The 22,273-nt window shown below is 33.7% G+C and overlaps 2 protein-coding genes, 1 long non-coding RNA gene and 2 pseudogenes across 10 annotated transcripts; 2 read left to right on the forward strand and 3 right to left on the reverse strand.

Annotated features, from left to right (window-relative positions):
* On the forward strand, positions 1 to 2,705 carry LOC104791071 (damage-control phosphatase At2g17340). 3 transcript variants are annotated; one of them, XM_010516874.3, is made up of 12 exons: positions 1 to 336; positions 693 to 758; positions 887 to 953; positions 1,034 to 1,102; positions 1,196 to 1,336; positions 1,448 to 1,576; positions 1,677 to 1,763; positions 1,855 to 1,929; positions 2,006 to 2,083; positions 2,176 to 2,253; positions 2,324 to 2,386; positions 2,505 to 2,705. In XM_010516874.3, the coding sequence occupies exons 1-12, from the start codon at positions 185 to 187 to the stop codon at positions 2,583 to 2,585; spliced, it is 1,086 nt and encodes a 361-aa protein (XP_010515176.1). In that variant the 5' UTR covers positions 1 to 184; the 3' UTR covers positions 2,586 to 2,705. The 3 variants fall into 3 exon arrangements, 2 of the variants coding, with proteins under 2 accessions (XP_010515176.1, XP_010515184.1); XR_015561983.1 differs by having other exon boundaries at positions 63 to 336; positions 1,708 to 1,763; positions 2,324 to 2,408; XM_010516882.3 differs by having other exon boundaries at positions 63 to 336; positions 2,324 to 2,408.
* Positions 2,706 to 3,351: 646 nt separating this feature from the next.
* Positions 3,352 to 4,530, reverse strand: LOC104708184 (protein SUPPRESSOR OF NIM1 1 pseudogene; annotated as a pseudogene).
* Positions 4,531 to 5,505: 975 nt separating this feature from the next.
* LOC104708193 (putative inactive receptor-like kinase BSK12) lies at positions 5,506 to 8,469 on the forward strand. Its single transcript, XM_087511215.1, has 11 exons — positions 5,506 to 5,843; positions 5,929 to 6,067; positions 6,607 to 6,740; positions 6,838 to 6,907; positions 6,980 to 7,065; positions 7,203 to 7,394; positions 7,478 to 7,581; positions 7,681 to 7,768; positions 7,854 to 7,970; positions 8,049 to 8,297; positions 8,398 to 8,469. Exons 1-11 carry the CDS (start codon positions 5,595 to 5,597, stop codon positions 8,467 to 8,469), a joined length of 1,500 nt encoding a protein of 499 aa, XP_087367341.1. The 5' UTR covers positions 5,506 to 5,594.
* A 1,351-nt stretch (positions 8,470 to 9,820) lies between these two features.
* LOC104708205 (uncharacterized) lies at positions 9,821 to 10,531 on the reverse strand (annotated as a pseudogene).
* Positions 10,532 to 17,063: 6,532 nt separating this feature from the next.
* Positions 17,064 to 19,105, reverse strand: LOC104791088 (uncharacterized). 6 transcript variants are annotated; one of them, XR_768869.3, is made up of 5 exons: positions 18,862 to 19,105; positions 18,598 to 18,628; positions 18,305 to 18,390; positions 17,739 to 17,816; positions 17,064 to 17,401 (listed from the first exon to the last, which is right to left on the reverse strand). It is a non-coding gene; the product is annotated as an uncharacterized LOC104791088 (long non-coding RNA). The 6 variants fall into 6 exon arrangements; XR_768872.3 differs by having other exon boundaries at positions 18,598 to 18,637; positions 18,862 to 19,081; XR_015561985.1 differs by having other exon boundaries at positions 18,581 to 18,628; positions 18,862 to 19,077.
* Positions 19,106 to 22,273: the final 3,168 nt, after the last annotated feature.

The raw sequence follows: 22,273 nt of genomic DNA on the forward strand, positions 1-22,273 counted from the left end.
ATTCAACATACCCCTTAGCTGGGATATGAAAATACGGATTCAAACACCCCAAAGTTTGGAACTTGGATACTATTTAAATTAAATACAATCCAAAAGTTGGCAGATACGACATTTTGTGACCCGTACCCGATCCGTTTCAGTAGACACTCGTCCTTGGTCCTCACACTCCTCACCAATCCGGGGGATGATTCCGTTTCCGCTATTACCGACGCCGATAGAAACCAGCTACAGGGCTTGCACCATTCCTTACAGATTCCCTCGTGATAATCCCAAGATAGCCACTCCTACTGAAATCTCCTGGATCAATGTCTTCGCCAATTCCATCCCTTCTTTTAGGTTCCTCTCTCTGTCTCTCTCCCACCTTTGGTTTCTCTTTACTTTGACCACATTTAGATACTGTTCATGGGTCGGATAAAGTTTTGATTTTTGTTATCAAAGTTCGCTTCTTTTAGGCTCATATTCCAGTAGTTTGCTTCAATTGGACGCGTGTTGTTGATCTATTGCGAAAATTTGAGGCCTTCAGCTATTGTCGTGGCTAGTTGTTGCTTTTGTCTTTCATGTGTTTTCATGGTGTTTTACTTAGTCACGAGGTTGTTTTCTGGAAGCTTACAGGAAACAAGTTTGGAACTTGATTTTAACAAGGTTCTTTCTTTGTCATAAGTCTCCATTTTCTAAAGCTGTATCATTTGCAGGAAACGTGCAGAGAGTGATACCACTGTTCCAGATGCTCCTGCTAAAGCTAAAATATTTGCAGAAAGGTACATCTTTTTTGTATGTAATTGGTAGTTCGCAAGGGTTTAATTTGTTGGCAGTGCCACCATCATAAACTAGACGAGTTTTGTGTCCTGTGGTTTGCGTTTGATATATCTTACTTTGGATCTGGAAGATATGCTGGTATACTTGAAGACTGGAAGATGGATCCTGAGAGCAATGGCGGGCCACCAGATGGTGTTGTAAGTCAAAACAACTCATGATACTTTTTCTCTGGTGTTGTTAGTTTTGTACTCATGGATTGGTTTTCGATTGTTTTCAGATTCTTGGCAGAGTTCGTGAGCATTTACTCAGAGAGTTAGGATTTATGGACATATTTAAGAAAGTCAAGGTTTGATTTTTCTCTCAAGGGCTCATGAGGTTTTCAGATTCAGATACTCTCTCTCTCTCTCTGTGATTAGATGAGTTCACATTTAATGAATAGGATGAGGAGAATGCAAAGGCTATATCACTATTTACTGAAGTTGTCAGCCTGAGTGATGCTATTGAAGATGAAGGAGAACGGTTAGAGAATTTGGTGAGAGGGATATTTGCTGGAAACATCTTCGATCTAGGCTCTGCGCAGGTTTTCTATTTCTTGAACAACTCTGGTTTCTTCAGTTGCCTCTTTGTTGTCTCCCACAGGAAGCTTCTCCTAATTACGGGTATTTTTCTGTTTTTTTTTTGCATCTTGAAGCTTGCTGAGGTTTTCTCAAAGGATGGCATATCTTTCTTGGCTACCTGTCAAAACTTGGTTCCACGACCATGGGTCATTGATGACTTGGACAACTTCCAAGCCAAATGGATCAAGAAGCCTTGGAAGAAGGTAATTCATTTGTTTCCTTCTTTATCTAATACTCTTTTTAGACTTCAGAGGTCAACCACTTCACCAAAATTCATTGTTTATATTCTCGTTGTCATTACAGGCAGTGATTTTTGTTGATAATTCTGGTGCAGACATAATTTTGGGTATTTTGCCATTTGCAAGAGAGTTGCTCCGTCGTGGAACTCAGGTTTGACAATGACCGAGTCTTTCTCCACAATCTACTGAGTGATGCAGAGTATACTCTATGTTGTTCTTTCTCTTTTTATTTCATCTTGAAGGTGGTTCTAGCTGCTAACGAGCTGCCAGCTATCAACGATGTAACATATACGGAGCTTATTGATATCGTGTCGCAGGTGATGAATGAAGTAATTCTTGATTTTAACTAATTCAAAGAAAAGTGAATCTGATTTATTAGACTTAATCTACCAGTTGAAGGATGAGAATGGCCAATTGTTAGGTGTTGATACTTCAAAGCTTCTGATTGCAAATTCAGGAAACGACTTAGCCGTAAGTCATTATTAGAAGCTCCCATAGAGAAAAATGAGTTTATTCATTAGATTCTTAAGTTTTTTTCTCCCTCTCGAAAATTTGTATTTCAGGTTATTGATCTCTCAAGAGTATCACAGGAGCTTGGTGACCTTGCATCTGATGCAGACTTGGTCATCCTAGAAGGCATGGTAAGGTCCTTATAGCGTGAAACTACTTATATTTGGCTTTGTTAACTAACTTCTTAGTCGTTCTATTCAGGGTCGTGGAATCGAGACAAACCTTTATGCGCAGTTCAAGTGTGATTCTCTCAATATTGGAATGGTAGTACTTTATCTAAGTCACGGTACTCTCTTTTTTTTATAGGATTAATGAAAAACATTTGTTCTTGTTTAATGCTTATTTTTTCTGACTTCTCATGAACATCCTTTTTGTTATGCAGGTGAAGCATGTTGAAGTAGCACAGTTTCTCGGAGGACGACTTTACGACTGCGTCTTTAAATACAATGAAGTTCAGAATTGATTATTTTCCAATAAACTTCACTCTTGACTTGTCCTCAACTACGATTTTGTACTGAATCATCCATTCCTTATATTGTATCATCATGTTTTTATTAAAAGGAGAGACTTAAACCTCCCAAAATCAAGATAGATTCCTGATAAAACGAAAACAAGAAAACACAAATAAAATGAGGGGGAAAAGCGCCCCAACTTGGGGCCCCAAGAAAAAGACTTTTGTAAAAACGATGCCAGTTTGAATAATTTTACATCAATTTTTAAGGTGATACTCAATACTATTCCGATTTTTTTTTATGTTAGAGTCAATTTTTAAAAGTGATACTAAATAAATGATGTTACACATGTTTTCTAGTGTACCGATGGGTATATATTGTCGACAAGTTGGATACTAGTTGGCAAGTGAGTAATTTAGCTTTTTGAGCTTGAGGATTGGAGTGGAGATCATCTCATTAGAACTAGGGACCAAGAAAAAAGTGTCCTAATTGATGAGCAGTTTGCTGGAAGATGATGTTTATAATATGGAGATGCATATATTGCAGAAAAAAAAAAAGCGGAAACTCGAGCAGCATGCTCAGTGTCATATCATCAATGTGGCAAAATACATGCATGTAAGTTTGAATACCCATAAGGAATAATATAAGACATATTGGAGAAACTTAAACTTAGCAAAATGATTTTGAATTCCTACTAACACAAAAGAAACAAAAATTGACAAGGAAAAAAATCCAAAAATAACAAAAAGAGGTGATAAAGGTAGACATGCATGCAATTCATCCAATCCAACATCTCCAATTCTCCATCATGGAATTAAGCGAGATAAAATTGGGAGTATAAACACAGTGACAACACTGAAAAAATCTAGAACCTATTCGAATCTGCTTGCAAAGATCTTCCCTTACAACATAGATAAAAGCCACTTCAGTTCGATGGCCGCCGCAACACATGAAAAGGGTCTTTCCATAGATGAAGTAACTAATGGGATCAAATATCCAACACAGCGCTGGCAAGTTATTTGTTGGCAAAGTCATCAAGTTTAGCCATACTACTTCCTCTTCCTCTATATCGATACTTTTCTTGGTTACCCATATATCAATCTTCCTTCTTTCATGACATTGCTTTAACAAGGAAAAACGATCTCTCTCATAAACTGCGAGGATAAACATATCGAAAAGATGGTTCTTCTGACACGGAAGGAGACAAAAAGGTTTGAAACTCTCTGTCGAGAAATCAAAGCTTCGAATGAAGTACTCACCACTAGGACCCTCGACATTACTAGTAATCCAGTACAGGTTTCCATTCAAAGAAACATTTGGTCGTTTTGCTTCGTCAGGTGTCTCAATAATTGTAAACGTGTGAGAGGTACATTGGTAGATGGCAACTCTCAGCTGGTAAGGGTAATCTTTTTGGCCTTGTCTCCAAAAAAAATAGCCCAAGACCTTGTAAACCTTTTGGGGTCTACTATTATCGTATCCTAAGCCGGAAATACAGAACATTGTATCCTTGTAGTACGGTTCGTACTCGATCCATTGGACCTTTCTTAGCCACGGATTCCACAGCGCTGTCCCATTCTTCCAAAACTGATACGTACAAAACAAGGGCTCATCACAAGTAGTGAAGGTTGTGAAATTCATTGTATCCTCGTATGGAATATCAAATGAGGCGGGTAGCTCACGCAACTCTATGGTTGGATCGATGATGTTGTGATCGATGATGTCTGCTGAATAAATCTTGGAATTGGTCTGGAAGAAGAATTGGGGACGTGAGCGAGAGAAGTGGTTGGTTAGAAAGCTCTTGTCGTTGAAAAGAGAGTTCCATCGTTTACATACGGTTTTGAATCGAACAAGAGAGTGAGGTGGGAGACGTGTGAGTATTTCTTCCTCCAACTCCCACGGAAGGTTCACCGGCGGCTGCTCGATCACCCTATCTTCTAGACACAAGCACTGTCCCATGCTTAAGTTTATTGCTACCCACGAGCTACTTGCAAACATAATTAGGTCTTCTGTTTTCAGTTTTGTTACTAATATTTATCTCTAACGATAAATTTGGAGAGGATAAACTCTAGTTTAGACTTAAAAAAGTTGTTAGTATTTGACACATTGTCAAAATCTTTTTGATATACGTGCGGTACGTAATCTCCTGAATTATAGAACAAGACTAGACCTAGCTTGTCATGAATTAGTTACTTACTTGACAAGCTATATGTGTGACATTTCATATATCTTTTAAATATTCGATACCTCGATCACAACAATTAAATTATACATGCAGTAGCTGTCTAGGTGATCAACTTCTTTACCAGAGTCCAGAGTCCAGAGTCATAATATTATTACGGCAGTGGTCAATCGGCAAGCTCTTTTGTGATAATTTTTTTTTCGAATAGAATAAAAGAAATATATTTATAGCTTACTCTTAGGCTTACTCATAGTATAGATTATTATGTGAAACTGAAATTTACAAAAGTAAAGTATTTTTTTTTTACTTTGCCCAAAAAAAAGACCCTGGATAATGTGACCATAATTAGTTGATTACCAAAATACAGTTAGTGTCAACAACAATGTAAAAACGATAAACATTAATAGAACAATAAATGTCTCTCATTTACAAAGACCACGTTAACTTTAAAATCAATCAAAAATTAAGATTTCAATAACATAACAAAAATCAACTTGTGATCACCCGTTAGTAAAAACATCGTAAAGCATATATGCAAATGGGAAAGATAGATAGTTTTATACCCGTTAGTAAAAAGCATATGCAAATAAGTTATATATATAAAAAAAAAAAATCTATAGAAGAGAAAAAAAAAAAAGGAAAAAATATATATATTGAAGAGAAAAAAAGAAAAAGAAAAAAATGCCTAATCTTGAGCGTCTCTTATAAACACCATTTATAAACTTCAGACTCGTAGTCAAACAAACACAAGAACCTCTCTTTGTCTCTCTCTTTCACTCTCGCTCTCGCAAAGAACGCTTTCATTACTCTGTTTTCCTCTTTTGTTGCGAAAAACAAAGCTATGGGTAGTTGTTTCTCGACGACTAACGATGATGACACACCGGAGATTCAGAACTACTCGTCTTTCACGAACTTCTCTCTCTCCGATCTTAAGACGGCGACCAAGAACTTCAGTTCCGATGTGATCATATCAGAGAAGGCAGAGGATTGCTCCAACGTCGTCTACAAGGGTCGTTTCGCACAGAATCTTGGCTTCGTCGCTGTAAAGAGATTCAAGAATATGCCTTTGGTTGATCGTGGCTACTTCACGGTGCCTTTTCTTGCCTTTTAAAAGCTTTAACCAACTTTGCCACGTTCGTTGATCTCTTTTGATGGGTTTGATTCTGTTTCTTCAGGGAGACGCAAAAGAAGTTGGGGAACTGAAACACAAGAGACTCGTCAAGTTGATGGGATGTTGCTGCGATGAAGATGGTGAACTGCTTCTTGTTTCAGAGTTCATGCCTAATGCTACCCTTTCTCAGCGTTTGTTCCATCGTATGACTCTTCTTCTTTATGTCTTCTTTGGATTTTACATTTAACGTTGGTGAATCTTGAGGTTAAAGAGGCTGTATTGTTGGTTTATGTGACATGATTTGTGTTAAAGATGGTGCTAACGTCTCTGCTTGTACGATCGATTGAAACAGAACTCTTTAGAATTCTCTGTTCTGAATCTGATGACATTTGAGGTTGCATTGTTGGTTTATACGAAATGACTGTGCTTTAGAATTGTAGCAATGTATGTCAGTATGTGCTCATTGAATCGATTTGAACTCAACTTGTTAGCATTCTATGTTTGAGTGAGGCTGCATTAACTGCATTAACTGTTTGCTTACGCATCATGATTTGAGTTTGTAGATTGTGTCTATGTATCTGCTTGTAGAATCCATCGAAACAAGACTTGTCTTGTGATCTCTGTTTTGAATCTGAAGACAGAGAGACTGACTACATTGATGGTTATATAAGTGTTTCTGCAAACGTGTAGAATCAGAACTTATTAGCATTTCTCTGAGTTATTTTCTTTCGTGATTTCACAGAGAAAAAAAAACCCATGGAATGGTCAATGAGGTTGCGAGTGGCGTATCATATAGCCGAAGCATTAGATTACTGTAGCACTGCAGGTTTTGTAAAGTACAGTAACTTAAGTGCTTCCACAATTCTGTTTGACTCGGTATGTAAAACAACATCTTTATGGATATACCTTCTTAGTAATGATCTATAAGGATGGATGCTTAACTGTTTTTATTGCTCAAATGGATGTGTTGAAGGATGGTGGTGCCTGTCTTTCGAGTTTCGGTTTACTGAGGGAGATCATCGGTTATAATCGAAGAGAAGAAGGTAATCAGTTTGCGCTTCTCTCTTCAGTTTATTGCCAGGATCAGAATGTGATGTTTATATTCTCATTTATAGGAAGCGTGAACCCTGGCAACGTGACATACAGATTTGGTATTATCCTTTTGAATCTGCTAACTGGAGTGAAAATTCCTCCAAGCCATGTAAGTGATTCTGTTCATGGTCCTCTCTCTTGCTTTCTCACTTGACTTTGTGACTCTAATCATGAGATTATCTGTGAATGTCAATTCCTTGCAACACAAGCCACATATGTTTGAGTTGTTATCTCACCTTCTTCTAGGCTCCTGAGGTAATAAGAGGAATGAGTGTTACTCACCTGATGGATACAAATCTGATCGGAAAGTACTCTGACGAGGAAGCAACTATAGTCTTAAAAATCGCATCTAAATGTTTGCAATGCACTGATGCAAACAAAAGTCTAATCACGAAAGAGCTTGTTGCAGCACTTGAAGCCTTGCATACTAAAAGACAAGTAAGGAGGATTTGTTGGAACTGTAAATGCATTATTCACGAGTTTTTGCATTTATGTTATAAACCAATCCTTTTTGTTTGCAGATTCTATCTATTCAAATACTTGAAATGATAAAGCAGGATGAGGTGGGAGCATCTTCTAGTCAAGGACAAGAGGTTGAACCCTTGGAAGAAGTAAGAAGGGGATTGTTGTTATGATCTGTCGTTATCTGTATATTGCACTCTTGATGATAATTTTCACAACATGATCCTTTTGCTTTGCAGGTCTCATCTTCTGAACTCTCAAGCCTAGGACAAGCCTGTCAGAAACTTGACCTAGTTGCCCTTCATAATGTCTTGAAACAGCCAGAGTATGCAGCTGTGTATTCTAACAAGGTAACAAAATGATTGATTCTTTCTCAAGCTATTAATCTAAAAACTTGACTTATAAGTCTTAATTAGTACTTGTTGGTTAGTGCAGTTGTCTTTCGCTGGATGGTTACAAGAGACGAGTGGTATAGATGATGTTGACGAACAACAAGCCGATCTTGAATTCATAAGCCAAAACCATATCTCCACAATCGATAAGTATACTGAGGTATATATTAAAGATCACTGAAACTAGATCAATCAAAGTTTTATATAGCTAGGTTTAAAAGTTTGTTTCTGTCTGCAGATCATTGAAACTAGAAAAAAAGTGTCCGTGAATGTTTTCGCAAGACGCTGCTTCAGCCACATAAAGCGTAATCAGGTGGTAGCAGCAGTGGTTGATGCTATGAGAGCACAATCAGAGTTCCCTGAGTCGCCTATTGGTTTCTACTTGCCCTCACTGATACTAGCCAGAATCGGCAGCAACACTAGATCTGCTCGTGTCTTCAAACAAGCGACTCAAATCGAAGCAGAGTTAGGGAGAAGCATGGTTATGGTAGGGATAGATATATTAATGTTAACCGTGATTGCATTATTGATGATTTTTCTATTCATGTTAAATTAATCATGTTAAAACTCATATTTTTTGCTTGCAGGCTCCATCTTCTGCAATGCTTGAATCAACAAAGCAGCAGCAGCAGGAGGCATCATCATCATCGATCTGCTAAAAGGTTCAACAAAGCAATTCTTCCTCGACGCTAAGAGATCCAGAAACATGGTTTAGGAAGAAGAATCCTGATTTTGCAGAATACTTTACAAATTTTTCGTTGGTTTTGTGAGCCAAGAATCATAAACAACGGTTACAAGTTTTTTTTTCCTCTATTTTAAAAAACTGATTTTTATTCATCTCTTCTGTGGTGGCTTTTTGAAGAAACAATCATACATGATACATATACCGATATACGTATGGTTAAACAATTTAGAGAAAGTGAGAAACAAATATTCAACGTAATGAAAATTATGGACTTTATTCAAAAGCTAACTTCTTGAATATATATATTAGACATTTATTAGATAACTCTTTTTGCATTTCATCAACTAATTATACTTTATTAGATAACGCTTTTTTCGAATAAATTTTACATTTTATTCAAAAAAAAAAAAACTTTATAGTATATAGAATACGTACTATCAGCGGCGGAACCAATGTAAAAAGACTGACCCCCCATGAATTTTTCTTTTTTTTTTTAATTATAAGGTAAGTCACTTTAATGATTTTTAGATATTTTATTATAAAAATTCCATATCGGTACAACACCCCAATCCCGTAAATTCATCATACAAATCATGGGACATTGACAAAAGAGCTTGCTGCAGCCTTTGAAGCCTTGCAATCTTGCATACTGTAAAATAAACGTAAGGAGGATTGTTGGAACTGTAAATGCTATTAGTCACGATTTTTTGCATTCACGTTATAAACCAATCGTTTTTTATTTGTTAAATTACATATACCTTCTTCCAAAGTGTCTTCAGTAAGTTTTAAGACATCCAAACATCAAAAAAAATCTTTTTGTTTACATAATAGATTTTAATTATGACAAGACCCTCTCATTATATGAGGGATGGACATGGTATATACCCGACTGAACAATATGATATATATATATATGTCTCTTTTGGTTATTCTCTTTTTAGGCTTTTAGCATTGAATAAGAACTATTAAATATCTAATTACGATTTCATAAATTAATCTTTTTATGTGACATGTGGATATTTAAAATATTTTGATTTTATATAAGCTTATGTAATCACTTCAAGTCTCCAAAGCAAATCAAGATGATTTAAAAGGGTGATCGTGAAAACAGAGTAAAAATAACATGTAAAAAATACATAAACATTTTTTTTTAATAGGAATTTGAAATTTCATATAAGGAATGAAAGGGTTTGTAGAGGTTACAAAAAAAAAGCTTTAAATGATAGGCTACTCCTTGCCAAAAAAAGAAGAAGATAATAATCAAGGAAAAAGGCCTAGAAAACTAGAAAATTACATAAACATGGTTTACACACAGATACGAAAATTTACCTTAGCTGCTCTTTGAAGCTACTCGTTACGCTTATCTGGTCTGAATTCGCCCTCGAGTGAAGTCCATCTCCGCCCTAACAGCCGGACTTGGCCACCGTCCTCACACTTTCCACGAACGCTTCTGTTTCCATATCATCCGCAAGAATTTCCACCAACTGCTCCGGACTTATCACAAGCTTCACCTTCCACACTCCACGACTACCTCCTCGGACGCCATTTGTAGCCGCCACTACCGGCGTTTTCCCCGAAGACATTCTGTACGGCGTTGATAGTTGGTCAGAAGAATACTGTGGAGTGGTTGAGGCGGTGGAAGAAAGAGGGAGGAGGTAGTAGATGTTACCAGGAAAGAGCTCTTCACCGTTGAGAAGCGGCTGGCATGAGTGGCGGAGGCTTAAAGAGTCGTGGATAACGTGGCCGCGAAATTTGAGAAGAGTTGCTCTTTGGAGAGCACAGTACGATGCTGTTGAAAGGTGTTCTATTTGCTCGTATGACGATCAACGTGAGAAACCTTCTTCTAGGCTCTTCCCTTGGGTCATAGGTGAGTTCCTCAGTTCATTGGTGATGAACTCAGCTAAGATGGGAAGATGAAGCTCCATAACGCCACCGTTTGGAGTCACCACTTTTATCAACGAATCATCGTTATCGTACAATTTTCTTGAACCACCACTGCCTTTGAATACGCAGTTACCCATTATGTTTTTTTTTGCTTTCACACAAACTATAATAGTAAGTAGTAACTAGCTAATTATTGTGTGTGTATATGTAATGTATGGAATCCAAAGAAACCAAGACGGAGAAGGGTTTAAGACGAAGGTTTTCTTTGAGCATAAAATTTTATTACGACGTAAAAAGGATAAAAAAATTCTGGATGGTCCACCGCTTTTCTTGGCTATAAAAAATTCTGGATAACGTACGTACGATAATTTATTATCATCATATAATGATTTTTGGTTTTTGTACGTACGATCATGATATTCCTTTTTAGGGTTATTTGAGAGTATTGGTAATATAGTCTACTTGTAGAATGTTTTGGCAATATACTTGGTTATTAAAAGCCTACCGATAGAGTATCTCGGTAAATGTCAACCTATCGATTTGAGATGTTAATATGTGTCAAATTATTAGTATAGAACTATAGATTATCACTATACTAGATAAAGACCGCACGATGTGCGGGTTTAAAAATTGTTGAAGAAAATAAATCATAAACTTTAAACAATTTTTTAAAAATATATAAAGATAATTTATTTCCTAAAGTAAATATATAAATAATTTAAGTTAGAGAATATTTGTATTTACCTTCATACATTTATTTAAATTTATATATTTTAATATATTATAACAATTATTACAATAATCTAAAGCCAAATTATATGTCACTAAAACTTTTGCCAAATACTCATCATTACAAATATTATTATTGTCAAATTTCAAAAACGTTTCACAACTTGTTCACAAAATATTTGACATGTAACAAATTCATCAAAGCAACATCTAATAAGTAACCACGTATAATTTTACTCTATGTTTTACCATTAAAAATATGTTCTTATACCCAAAATTATTTTATTGTTAAAATATGCTCTTTAATTATCACCACCTATAAAATATCTTCTAAACAAATTAAACAAATTTTATGTTGCTTTACTTTTATTTTTGCATAATTATAGTTATTATAATTACTAAAATTGTTTTGTGACATAATTTCTTTAACCATGAAGTTTTTTTTACTCCAAAGATATTTTGGATGAACAACTGGTGAAAATTATCTACTCGATTACAATGATTTATGACTAACTCAATAAAAGTTGAGAAATTGAAAGAAAGCTAATATAATATAATAAAAATAATAATTTGAAAATTATAATCAGGATGGTATATATAAGTCTTAGATAACTCATATACACAAAATAGACACTTTATATACAATCCAAAACATGGCAAATGTTATAATCACGTTAAGGATCAATGACCTATTTACTCTTCAGATATATCCAATTGTACCAAACAACTTAAAGCTATGAACTCGTCTCAAATATTTTCGAATCATAAATTCGCAACTTATTTTTACCCGAATCAAAAGTTCACATATATTTCTCTATATACCTTGTTTAAACGGTTTACGAACCTAATATGATATAAAATCACATAAATTCAATTTGAAACCAATTTTAAAATGATATAACGTTCCAACTTCCCAAATTTGAAACCGCTTCTCAACTACTCGATCAAACAGTTCTTGTTTCAGTACCGGAATCATCAACATTATTCAGAAAATACAACTCTAAATTTTGACCAAAAACATCAACGACCAACTTATAATGCTACTAACTTTAGAATCATTTTTGGAACCTCCATCAGTGTCTCTATCCTCGATTAAATTAGCTGGCTTATATACTTCGATTTCATTTCATTGCATCTGATAGTTTCCATTAAAAACCCTGCACGAATCAAAGACCCACGCAATAGATCGACAAAATTATATCAGAAAAAAAAAACCAAAGATCAAAACTTTCTATATAAACATGTAATGTTATGTAGATATAATGTTATTTTCTTAACTAGCTGTCCTAATATGTTTCAAAAATAATATTTTTTTGACATAACTTATGTTATTCTTTTTAAATTTATTATTCACTATTTATTTATTAATAATAATATACATGCTTAGTGAATTACTTTTTTGTTTATACATGTCAAAATCTTATTGAGAAAACACATATAGTATAAGTAACGTACAATGAAAAATAGATTAGTTTTGTTAATTTTATTTTTTGATTTAACTTTTTTTTTAGATATAAACATGTAAATTTTATTTAGATTTGATGTTATTTTCTTAATTAGCTGTTTTGAAAAATAATATTTTTTTTGACACGTGTCAACATTCCATCAATGTACTTGACACATGTTATGATCAGGTTAATGACTAATTTGAAAATCCAATTTTATATAATAAGATTTTTAATATAATAAAAATATTAATTCAGACTTCAATTCAAGTTTTTTTCCTAAAACTGCCAATTGGTTTTTCATAATCTTTGTTTTCTTCGCATGTGCCTTCACAAATCTTGTTGCAGTACTTAGTGTCTAAAATTGGCTAACCATAGAGACATAAAATTCATTTATTTATTTTTTTGTGCAAACAAAGACATAAAATTTAATGTGTTAGATTATATATTATAATTATACGACCAAATATGGATGGCACATAGTATATTTATTTTAACATGTAGTGGTTGAGAATCTTTGTAACAGTGAAACTTTGATATGGATGACAGATAATATATTTATCTTAGTTGTTTTATTTTTAATATAATAAGATTACAATTATCTTATGTTTTGTTTTACCAATCTTAAAAACTATGATTTTTAATCGTTAAAATTGACACATGTCACGATCTGATGAATTTTCTAATTTTAATTTTTAATCATTAAAATTGACACGTGTCACGATCTATTGAGTTTTTAACTTTGATTTCTAATCGTTAAAATTAACACGTGTCACGATCTGGTGACTTACTAACTTTGAGAACCAAGGTTTATATAATAAGATATGTCAAATTATTAATCTGAATTTAAATTTTTTATTTTTATAAATGAAAAAAATCTATTTTTTATCTTTAGAAAGTAGAAGAATTAAATTTAAAGATATACAAAACTTGGTTTCCAAAATTTGTATAATTCATGTGATCGCGACATGTGTCAATTTTATTGATTTAAGATTTTACCATGTGTAATATAAATTTTTGTTTTAACAAATTAAAAATTTTAAAATATAATTATAAAAATAAAAACTTTTAGAATATAAAAAAAATTGTACTATGTATTTACAAACAAACATAATACTTGTTTTAACTCAAAAGTTACTAATTCTACAAGAGAAAGGGGTGACCAATAAATGACATATAATTGACTAATATAATACCACAACTAAAGAAATTATACAGTCAATTATTCATCGTAAAGAAAAGGAATGTAAACACTCATCTCTATATAAACAACTAAATTGTATCATAGGAAAATAGTTTCTTCAATTACACCAACATTAATTATTTTTTTTTCTATTGTTAAAGGTTTTTTGTATTTTTCTTGTAAGAAATAAACTTCTGATGAGGTGTTTTCCTTACTATGAGGATGTTTTATATTATGAAGTAAAGATAAGCAGCTATTGTATAAACTTTCTCATATTTTCTCTTTTTTTTTTGGGTCAAAATTTAGTTATGAGGCAAATTTGTTTCAAAAAGTTAAAATGTTTATGTAACTTACAACATATTTTTACGTAGTATGCCTATATTTTTCTTTCCTTTTCCTTGGGATTATTAAATTAACTTTTAATTTCAATTTTTTCTTCTTTTTCAGTATAGCATAAAAATTTTGAGGATAAATAATGAATGTATATGAATTATCGATGAATTTCTTAAAATGTCAGTATAGTTCTTTTTAAAATTAGTAGGATAAGTATCAAAATTGTTTCGTATGAGATTACAAAATATACAACAAATATATCTTATTATATAAAAAAAAAGTTTGGTTTTTAATGTTACTAACTCGTGTGATCGACATGTGTCAATCAATAAAAGATATTTTCATGTGTAATACAAAACTTTTATTTTAATAAATTTAAAATTTTCAGAGATAATTATAAGAAAATTTCAGTTAGTAAATTTGTTTTTACAGTTTTAATTTCGAAAAGTAAAAAAAATATTTTAATATGTAGGTAAACAAAAAAAGCAATTTTAATTTTAAAATAAAAATATATCTTATTATAGAAACTTTGATGACAAAATTACCAATTAACAAGATCATGACATGTGTCAATTATATCATTCAGATGTTGACATATGTCAATTCTAAATTTAATAAAATTTTAAAAATATAAAAATGTAAAAATTCAAAACCTACAATAAAAAGGTTGTATATAAAAGTAAAATATAGAAAAGAAAACCTAAGTTTATTTAAAATCTTTTAAAGAAAAAAAACCTTTGTAAACTTCCAAATGTAAAACAAAACTATTAAAAGTTTTTAAAATATTAAAAAGCAATTATAAGAAAATTATAAAATTTAAACAGCTTTAAAATTTAAAAAGATCATTATAAGGAAATTATATATATAAATAAAATTCGAACTTAAATATAGTTTATTTATTTTAATTTTAAGTTGCTAATTTTACAAGAAAATTGATTACTTTTTATATAAGATAAAAAAATGATTGTGAAAATATAAAATTAATTACTGTTTCTAAGAAAAAGATGGTTGAAGTAAAAAAAAAAAATCGTCTCATATTTTTTTCACCAATCAAATAATTTATTCAAAAAAACTGTTATTGTAATATATAAGATAGGAGTATGTAATATTAATATATGCCTTTTTTAATTATAAAAATGTTAAAGTGAAGAGACATATAATAGGTTATTTAATGTGTTCATAAAGATAATTTGTTGATAGTAATAAAGACTAAAGAGTATATTTTAACAGTAAAATATATTTGTGTATACAAATACATTTTTAGTGGTAATGTATATAGTAGATTTGTAAATGGATATACATTAGTGTATTACAGAAAACAAAAAAATAACTATTTACTATAACTAAAAGTTTATCTATTTACTTTTATACATTGTTTTTACTTATGAAAATAATTAAATATATATTCTTTGTTAAATTTAACAATAAATTAACTAAAAGTTTAACTTTGAACATATCTACAACTATTGTCTTTAACTAAAAGTGTATCTATTTACTTTTTTTTCAACCAAACAATAAATTAAAAAGAATTTCCTCGGTTAGTTGTCCAAGCTGGAAGGAAGAGGTTTACAAAAGAAACTTCAGAGATAAGAGAACGCGAAGCACGGGCAAGACAATCTGTCTTCGTATTTGACGCACGGAGGATCCAAGAGATATAGAATAGTAGGAAGGACTCCAGCAAGTTAAACTCATCGAGCAGGTTGGAGAAGGACGGTCAATCTTCAGAGACTGCACAATAGTGAGTAACTCACACAATCAGTCTCGAAATGTTGACAAGCGATCCCTGCAGCACGTATCCGCTCCATGACTGACAACAACGCTTCTAACTCCGAATATAGAGGGAGGGCTCCGTCTTAGACACTTGGCCTCTAACAACAAGGTTCGCTCCTCACCAACACAACACCACCAGCCCAATCCTGAATGTACATTGGTTGCTTTCAAATAACCATTAATCTGACAACCAGGTGATGAAATTTGGACCTCCGTAAACGGAGATGGAGCTGACATGACCGCCGTAAAAGACAGCGCCTCTTCCCATGCTAACTTCCCAAAGCCTGAGCAATTATTCATTCGCCTCGATCTCTAAATTTGATTTTTTTTTTTAGTTATGGCCTTCCAGATTGCGCATAAATTCTATGATAATTGAAGAAGTTGATCAGAATCATCCTGTTGAGAGGCAATCCTCCAGAAAACAAAATCCAAATTCGAGTAGACTGACTCATATGGAAAACCCTCTGACAAGACAAAAGTCGGAGATAAATCTCAAACTTCACAAGAGCGAGGGCATTTAAAGAAAACATGATTAATAGTCAACCGCATAGCCGCACCATTTACACCAAAATCACATTGGACAACTCAGTGGATCAATTTATTTTTATAGATAGTTTTTACTTACTAAAAATATTTATTATATATATTCTTTGTTAAATTTTTAATTTTATTTTAAAAACTCTAAACCCGCACATCGGGCGGGTCCTAATCTAGTTTCTAATACAACTTTAAGTCAAAATAATTGTTTTAAACTTTATAAAAATGTAAAATAATTTCCTAAGTAAAATTAGAAATTAGAAAATTAAATACTAAATCTAATTTTAAGTTGCTAATTCTGAAAGAAAAAAGATTTCAGTAGAAAAGGGTTTAAGGAAATTATAGAGAAATTGTTAGAAATACTCTTTTGTAGATACTTCTTTTTCGAAAATAACATTTTTTTTTTGCCATTTTCATTTTTTCCCACTTTTACACAATTCCACTATGGGAAATTAAATTTTAGAATTTTTTTTAAGGTTTGGGGTCTCTAGTTTATATTTAGGGTGTGGTTTAGAGGGGTAGTGTATAGTATTTGAAACTTAGTGTTTAGAATTTAGTTATTTTGTATATAGAAAACAGTATTATTCAAAATGGACAATAAAATAGCTTATTTTTGTAAAAGGATATAAAAAACGGATATTTTGAAAATGTCCCAAAATTATTTAATTAATTAATAAAATACCACAATTATATAAAGATTTCAATTTCTCATTATTTATCCTACAAGAATTTTTTTTTGTAAATACTCATCTCTATATGAAATTACAATCTCTATATAATTAAAAGAGGAGTACGTTTGGGAAAATGTCCAAAATCCTCAATATATTTACTCAAATTGCCACTCAATTCCAGCAAATCTAAAACGTTTCTCAAAATTCGGAAGGGCAAATTCGTCCGTCAAGAATAAATCGAGATTACCCGACCCGTTTAGTGAAGTATCCGCGTTCTTTCAAAGAAACCCGACTTCATTGTTATTGGGCTACACATTAATATCAAGGCCTTTACGAAACCCAAAACAATCACGCCTGCAAATATATGAAAATCCAAGCGTAAACAAAACAACCCACTTAATGACCACAGTAAACACGAGTTTATCACATCCATCTAATAAACCAAATTCCCATGATCATCGCTCAATCAATCTTTCAATAATTAGTGCATCGTAATCTAATGTTAGTACAGAATAATCTGAACTTCCCTTAAATCAAACCTAATAAGCGAATAAACTTTTCTGTTAAACGTATCAAAGATTTTGTTCTTTTTCATGAACTCTCTCATTCACCTATAAATATCCTCATCAAAAGCATAAACGAAATCATCACACATTCAGCATTTCTCGAAAGCAAAGTTTCAAAGACATACCTCGCAATGGCTGTGTCCTACGCTTTTCCCGGAGACATCAAGCCTTTCAAGACTTCATGGAAGGTGCAAGTCAGGGTCCTGAAAATAAATACCACACTCTTTGGTGAAACCTTCCACATGGTACTCGCTGATGTCCAAGTAATTACAAAGATCTTTTATTATTCTACACATACACATTTTATATTCATATACATGATCCTAACGTATTGTTATGCCATATACAGGGAACAAAAATCCATGCTTTTATCAAGAAAGACCTAATCAACCTGTTCGAACACAGGATCACTCCAGGAGAAAGGTGATCAATTAAACATTTTGGTTTAAGCTTTACCATTCTCTGCAACTCTCTCCAGGGAAAAAAAAATGAAAAACAATCAAGATCCACTAATTCGGGCTTGGTTTGATCTGAATGTTAAATGTTCAGAGGCTAGACATCTTACTTTTGAAGAGATTCTTCAGTTATTTTCATGGAATCAGAAACTGAAAATATTTCAAAGAAGGCAACTAACAATTGGGAATCGAAGGACAACATATGTTTGAGGTAACATTGATGGTAATGTACGAACCTTCTAAAAATTAAGCTGCTCCTCTATATGATGATGAAACTTCCCACCCGTTGATTTCTGTAATTACATGATGTTTTTCAGGTCACCTGCAAAAATATAACATCCACTTAGCATTTCAATATTTAGAACCAATTAAGTCCAGTTAATATATATTTTCAAACGTGTAAAACACTTATTGTTATTTATCTCTGACACAATGACAAACTCTCACGGATTAGAAAAACAGGAAGTAAGTCAATACAAACACAAATTAGTTTATGTAGCTGAAAATGTTACATAGCGGAAGTTATGACCTTCGTATGCCTGTGAGAAAGTTAGAGTATCCTGCAGTTTCTCCGAAACATGAAAAAAAACACTATTAGAGATTAAATCAGTCAACTAAAACGATTATTTTAAACAAATTTTTGCTATGAATGCAAGCATACAACACAATCGGAATTTTAACTAATCTATACAACTTCATAATTTAAAAATTGGAGAGGTCAACACTATACAGCCGTAAATTGTAGAAATCGGTGAAGTACAAATGATTCACAAAGATTTTGGAAGCAGCTTACAGAGATGATCGATTGATTGAGAAATTAACAAAATTCCAATAAAACTCCCGTTGAAACCAATTTACTGCAAATCGATGGAGTGTTTCAGAAGATTTAACCCGCAATAGAGAACTAATTTCTTAAATCTGGATGAAAAGAAGAGGGTGAGAAATGAATTACAACAATGAACAAAGAAGAACAGAGGGTGTCGTTCCCAATTCTATATCTCATCGTGTTAATTTTATAATATTATATTTTTTTGCTTACAAAATGTGTCCTTCTTTCAATATGTTAATAACAAAAAGGCCTAAGCTGGCCCAATACGAAGATAATTATGTAATCCAAACGAAGTCCATTAAACATAAAATAAAACTAAAGGGTCGATTGAAAAAATATATAAATATGAAGACTATAAATTTTAATATAAATTTTAAAGTAAATTAATTGTTACACTAACAAAGTAAAACAAAAAAATATATGGAAATTTAGATAATGAAATTACAAAGAAACTAATATTTCAAATTTATAATTATAAAACTAAGATTAACAACCAAATGCTAAATTCAACAACAACTAAAAGAAAAAAAAAAGACACACAAACTGTTTTATAAATCAATATTCTAAAATAATAAAACTCTTAACACAATCAAAATAAAAACAAAAAAAAATATACTAATTTAATAATATTTTAGTAGATACATAAATTATATTTAATTTGTATTCAAAAAAAAAAAAATTGATTCGTCCGGCAGTGTACCGCGGGTTCAAACCTAGTAAACAAATATATTAAGATATTTTTAGGTTTCCAAATATGAGATATTATTTTATTTCTTCTTTTGCTAATTATGTTTATTCAGTTCACTTTTTTTTAGGGGCATTAAAAATACTCACTTTTTATGTTTATTTTCAAAAATACCCTTACATGTTGTCTATTTAAAAAAATACCCTTACATGTTGTCTATTTTAAAAAATATTCATTTTATGTACAAAATAACTAAACTATATTTTTCTTTGAGTGACAAAAAGAATGTCCAGTCATCAAATTTGAAAAATGAATTCTCCCAAAAAATGAAAAATGTTTTTCCTTAGAAAATAAAAAACTTTCCTGTCAAAAATGAAAATTTTCCGCCAATCCTCGCCCAGGATCCACGGGAAACGATCTCAGCAGAACCCCATAATTCCGTCGAGAAGACCGGTGTAGAAATCACTCCTTACAAAAACTTCCACAAATACACCAAACACCACCTCATCTAGTTACTGAGTCGCACAACCAACCATCCCTAGCGACCGAGTAACGAGAGAGGTGGGCTGGAATATTTGATTCCGTCCAGTCATAGACAACACTTTCCCACGAATACTCCGATTCACCATCAATTCCTCCAGTGTCGATTGGCACATGCACGTGGTGTCAATTGTCACCCATCGCACCACTTGTGATCCAACAAACATGATGTCAATCGACACCCTCCAGTATTGGTCGACGCTGACGCTGTAACGCCCGCGAACCAAAACTCTGCGTTTTGGGGTGGGTGTCGATCGACACTCATGTGGTGTCGGTCGACACCACTTATTTCTGGTTCAACCAGATTGATTTAATTATCAATTTGGACCGGTTTGGTTTAGGAAAAACCATTGGACCAAGATATTTAAGTGGGAAAACGACCTAGGTCGTGTTTTATTTTTGTCTTGGTCGCCGTTGGTTGTTTTTGAGAGAGAAAGAGAGGAGAAAACAGTTTCTAAGAGTTCTTGTGAGAGTTTGTGAGATTTGAAGGCATTTTTGGAGAGATCTTGCTGTGAGAGTGAAGATCCAAGGCTATGAACGTGGTGGGAAGGTTTCTGTGGTGGTAGCTTCGTCCTTTGGGCTTAGATCTCTTTGTTGGCTAAGGTGAGTGTATGACCATGGCTTATCTAAGCTAAGATCTATGTTTCTGTGATATTGTGTGTTGTTTGGTTGTTTGTTTTTGGTTGTTTGTGAGTTTTTCGTAGCTCCTGAGGCTTGAATTCGTTCCTAGGATTGTGTGGGACGAAGAGGAGAAGTTTGGAGGCGAGATTTGGAGGTTCTGTTCGAAGGAAATCACTGCTCGACAGTGGTGTCGGTCGACACCAATGTGGTGTTGGTCGACACTAACGCGAGGACGGCTCGGGAACTTAGCGAGTGTCAGTCGACACCATGTGGAGGTATCAGTCGACACCGTTAGGGTTTTGGGGGTGTCGAGTAGGTGTCGGTCGACACCCAAGTGGTGTTGGTCGACACCAGATGTCCAGTGTCGGTCGACACCATTCTGACAGTAACTGGATCGTGTCGAGTCACTTGTTCATGTTCCTGGTTTGTTTTATTGTTGTTGTTTGTGCCATGAGAGATCTTATTGTTTGTGTGTATAGCCCAGTAGATGGGAGGATTGCCTCACTGAGTATTTATCAAATACTCATGCATCTCAATTTGTGTTTGTGGTGCAGGTAAAGGCAAAGTGTGATCGTGGAATCAAGGCAATGAAGAGGAAGATGTTCTAGGGACTCGATTGGATGTTGTCTGGTATTGCTAGGTTGCTAGAGTTGGGTCTTTAGAACTTATTAGGTTGCCGGTTCCTTGGTTTCCTGTTGTTTGACATTGAAATGGTTAAGATTGGTTGTTGGTTATTCTTTTATGGATTAATATTAGATTATTGGTTCAGTTGGTTAATTAATTGGTATTGTTATTCCGCTGTTGTTTGTGATTGTGGTTAGGTGGCTAGTGGCTATGGGACCACTAGTCATAGCTATTTATATTATTATTATTTATTATTAAAAAAAAAGGGTCAGGTCGTTTCAATTTGGTATTAGAGCCCTTACAGTTCTAGGTTTGGGTTCACTAGGTTTCTGTTATGTTGTCTGGGATTGCATGTCTTGATTGATTATGTGAGTTAGTCAATTGTGTGTGGCATGGAGACCTAGAACATATTCTTCGAGCCTACATTGTGATTCCACGGTGAGTTTTTGTTTTTGTGTTCTGTTTATTGTGTGCTTAGCCTTCTGCTCATGGTAGTGCAGATGGTTAGAGAGGATGCTGTTTCTGGTCGTGGTCATGGACGCGGATGTGGTCATGGATGCGGACGTGGTCGTGGTAGCGGTAGAGTCCCAGTGGTTAGTGAGACTGCGGACAAGAGTGTGACAGCAGAGGGTGTCGGCGAGTCGCAGGGTGTCCAGGGGGATTCCATGAGTGTGGCCGGAGGGGGCGGTGTTGATGCTCCAGTAGCCGGTGATGTTAGGGCCCCAGGTGCAGGTGTCCCGGTGGGTGGAGTCCCGTATGTCGACCTTGCGGGTTTGCTGGCATAGTTGTTGGAGCGGTTGCCACCTATGGCACTGGCTCAGGCTCAGGTAGTGCTACCAGTGGTGGCGGAGGAGCGGCAGCCAGTGGCTACGGATGTGGGGGTCCATTCTCATTATATCAGCATGC

The sequence above is a fragment of the Camelina sativa genome, chromosome 1 (genome assembly GCF_030686135.1).
Source record: "Camelina sativa cultivar CO46 ecotype springtype chromosome 1, ASM3068613v1".
Lineage (NCBI taxonomy): Eukaryota > Viridiplantae > Streptophyta > Magnoliopsida > Brassicales > Brassicaceae > Camelina > Camelina sativa.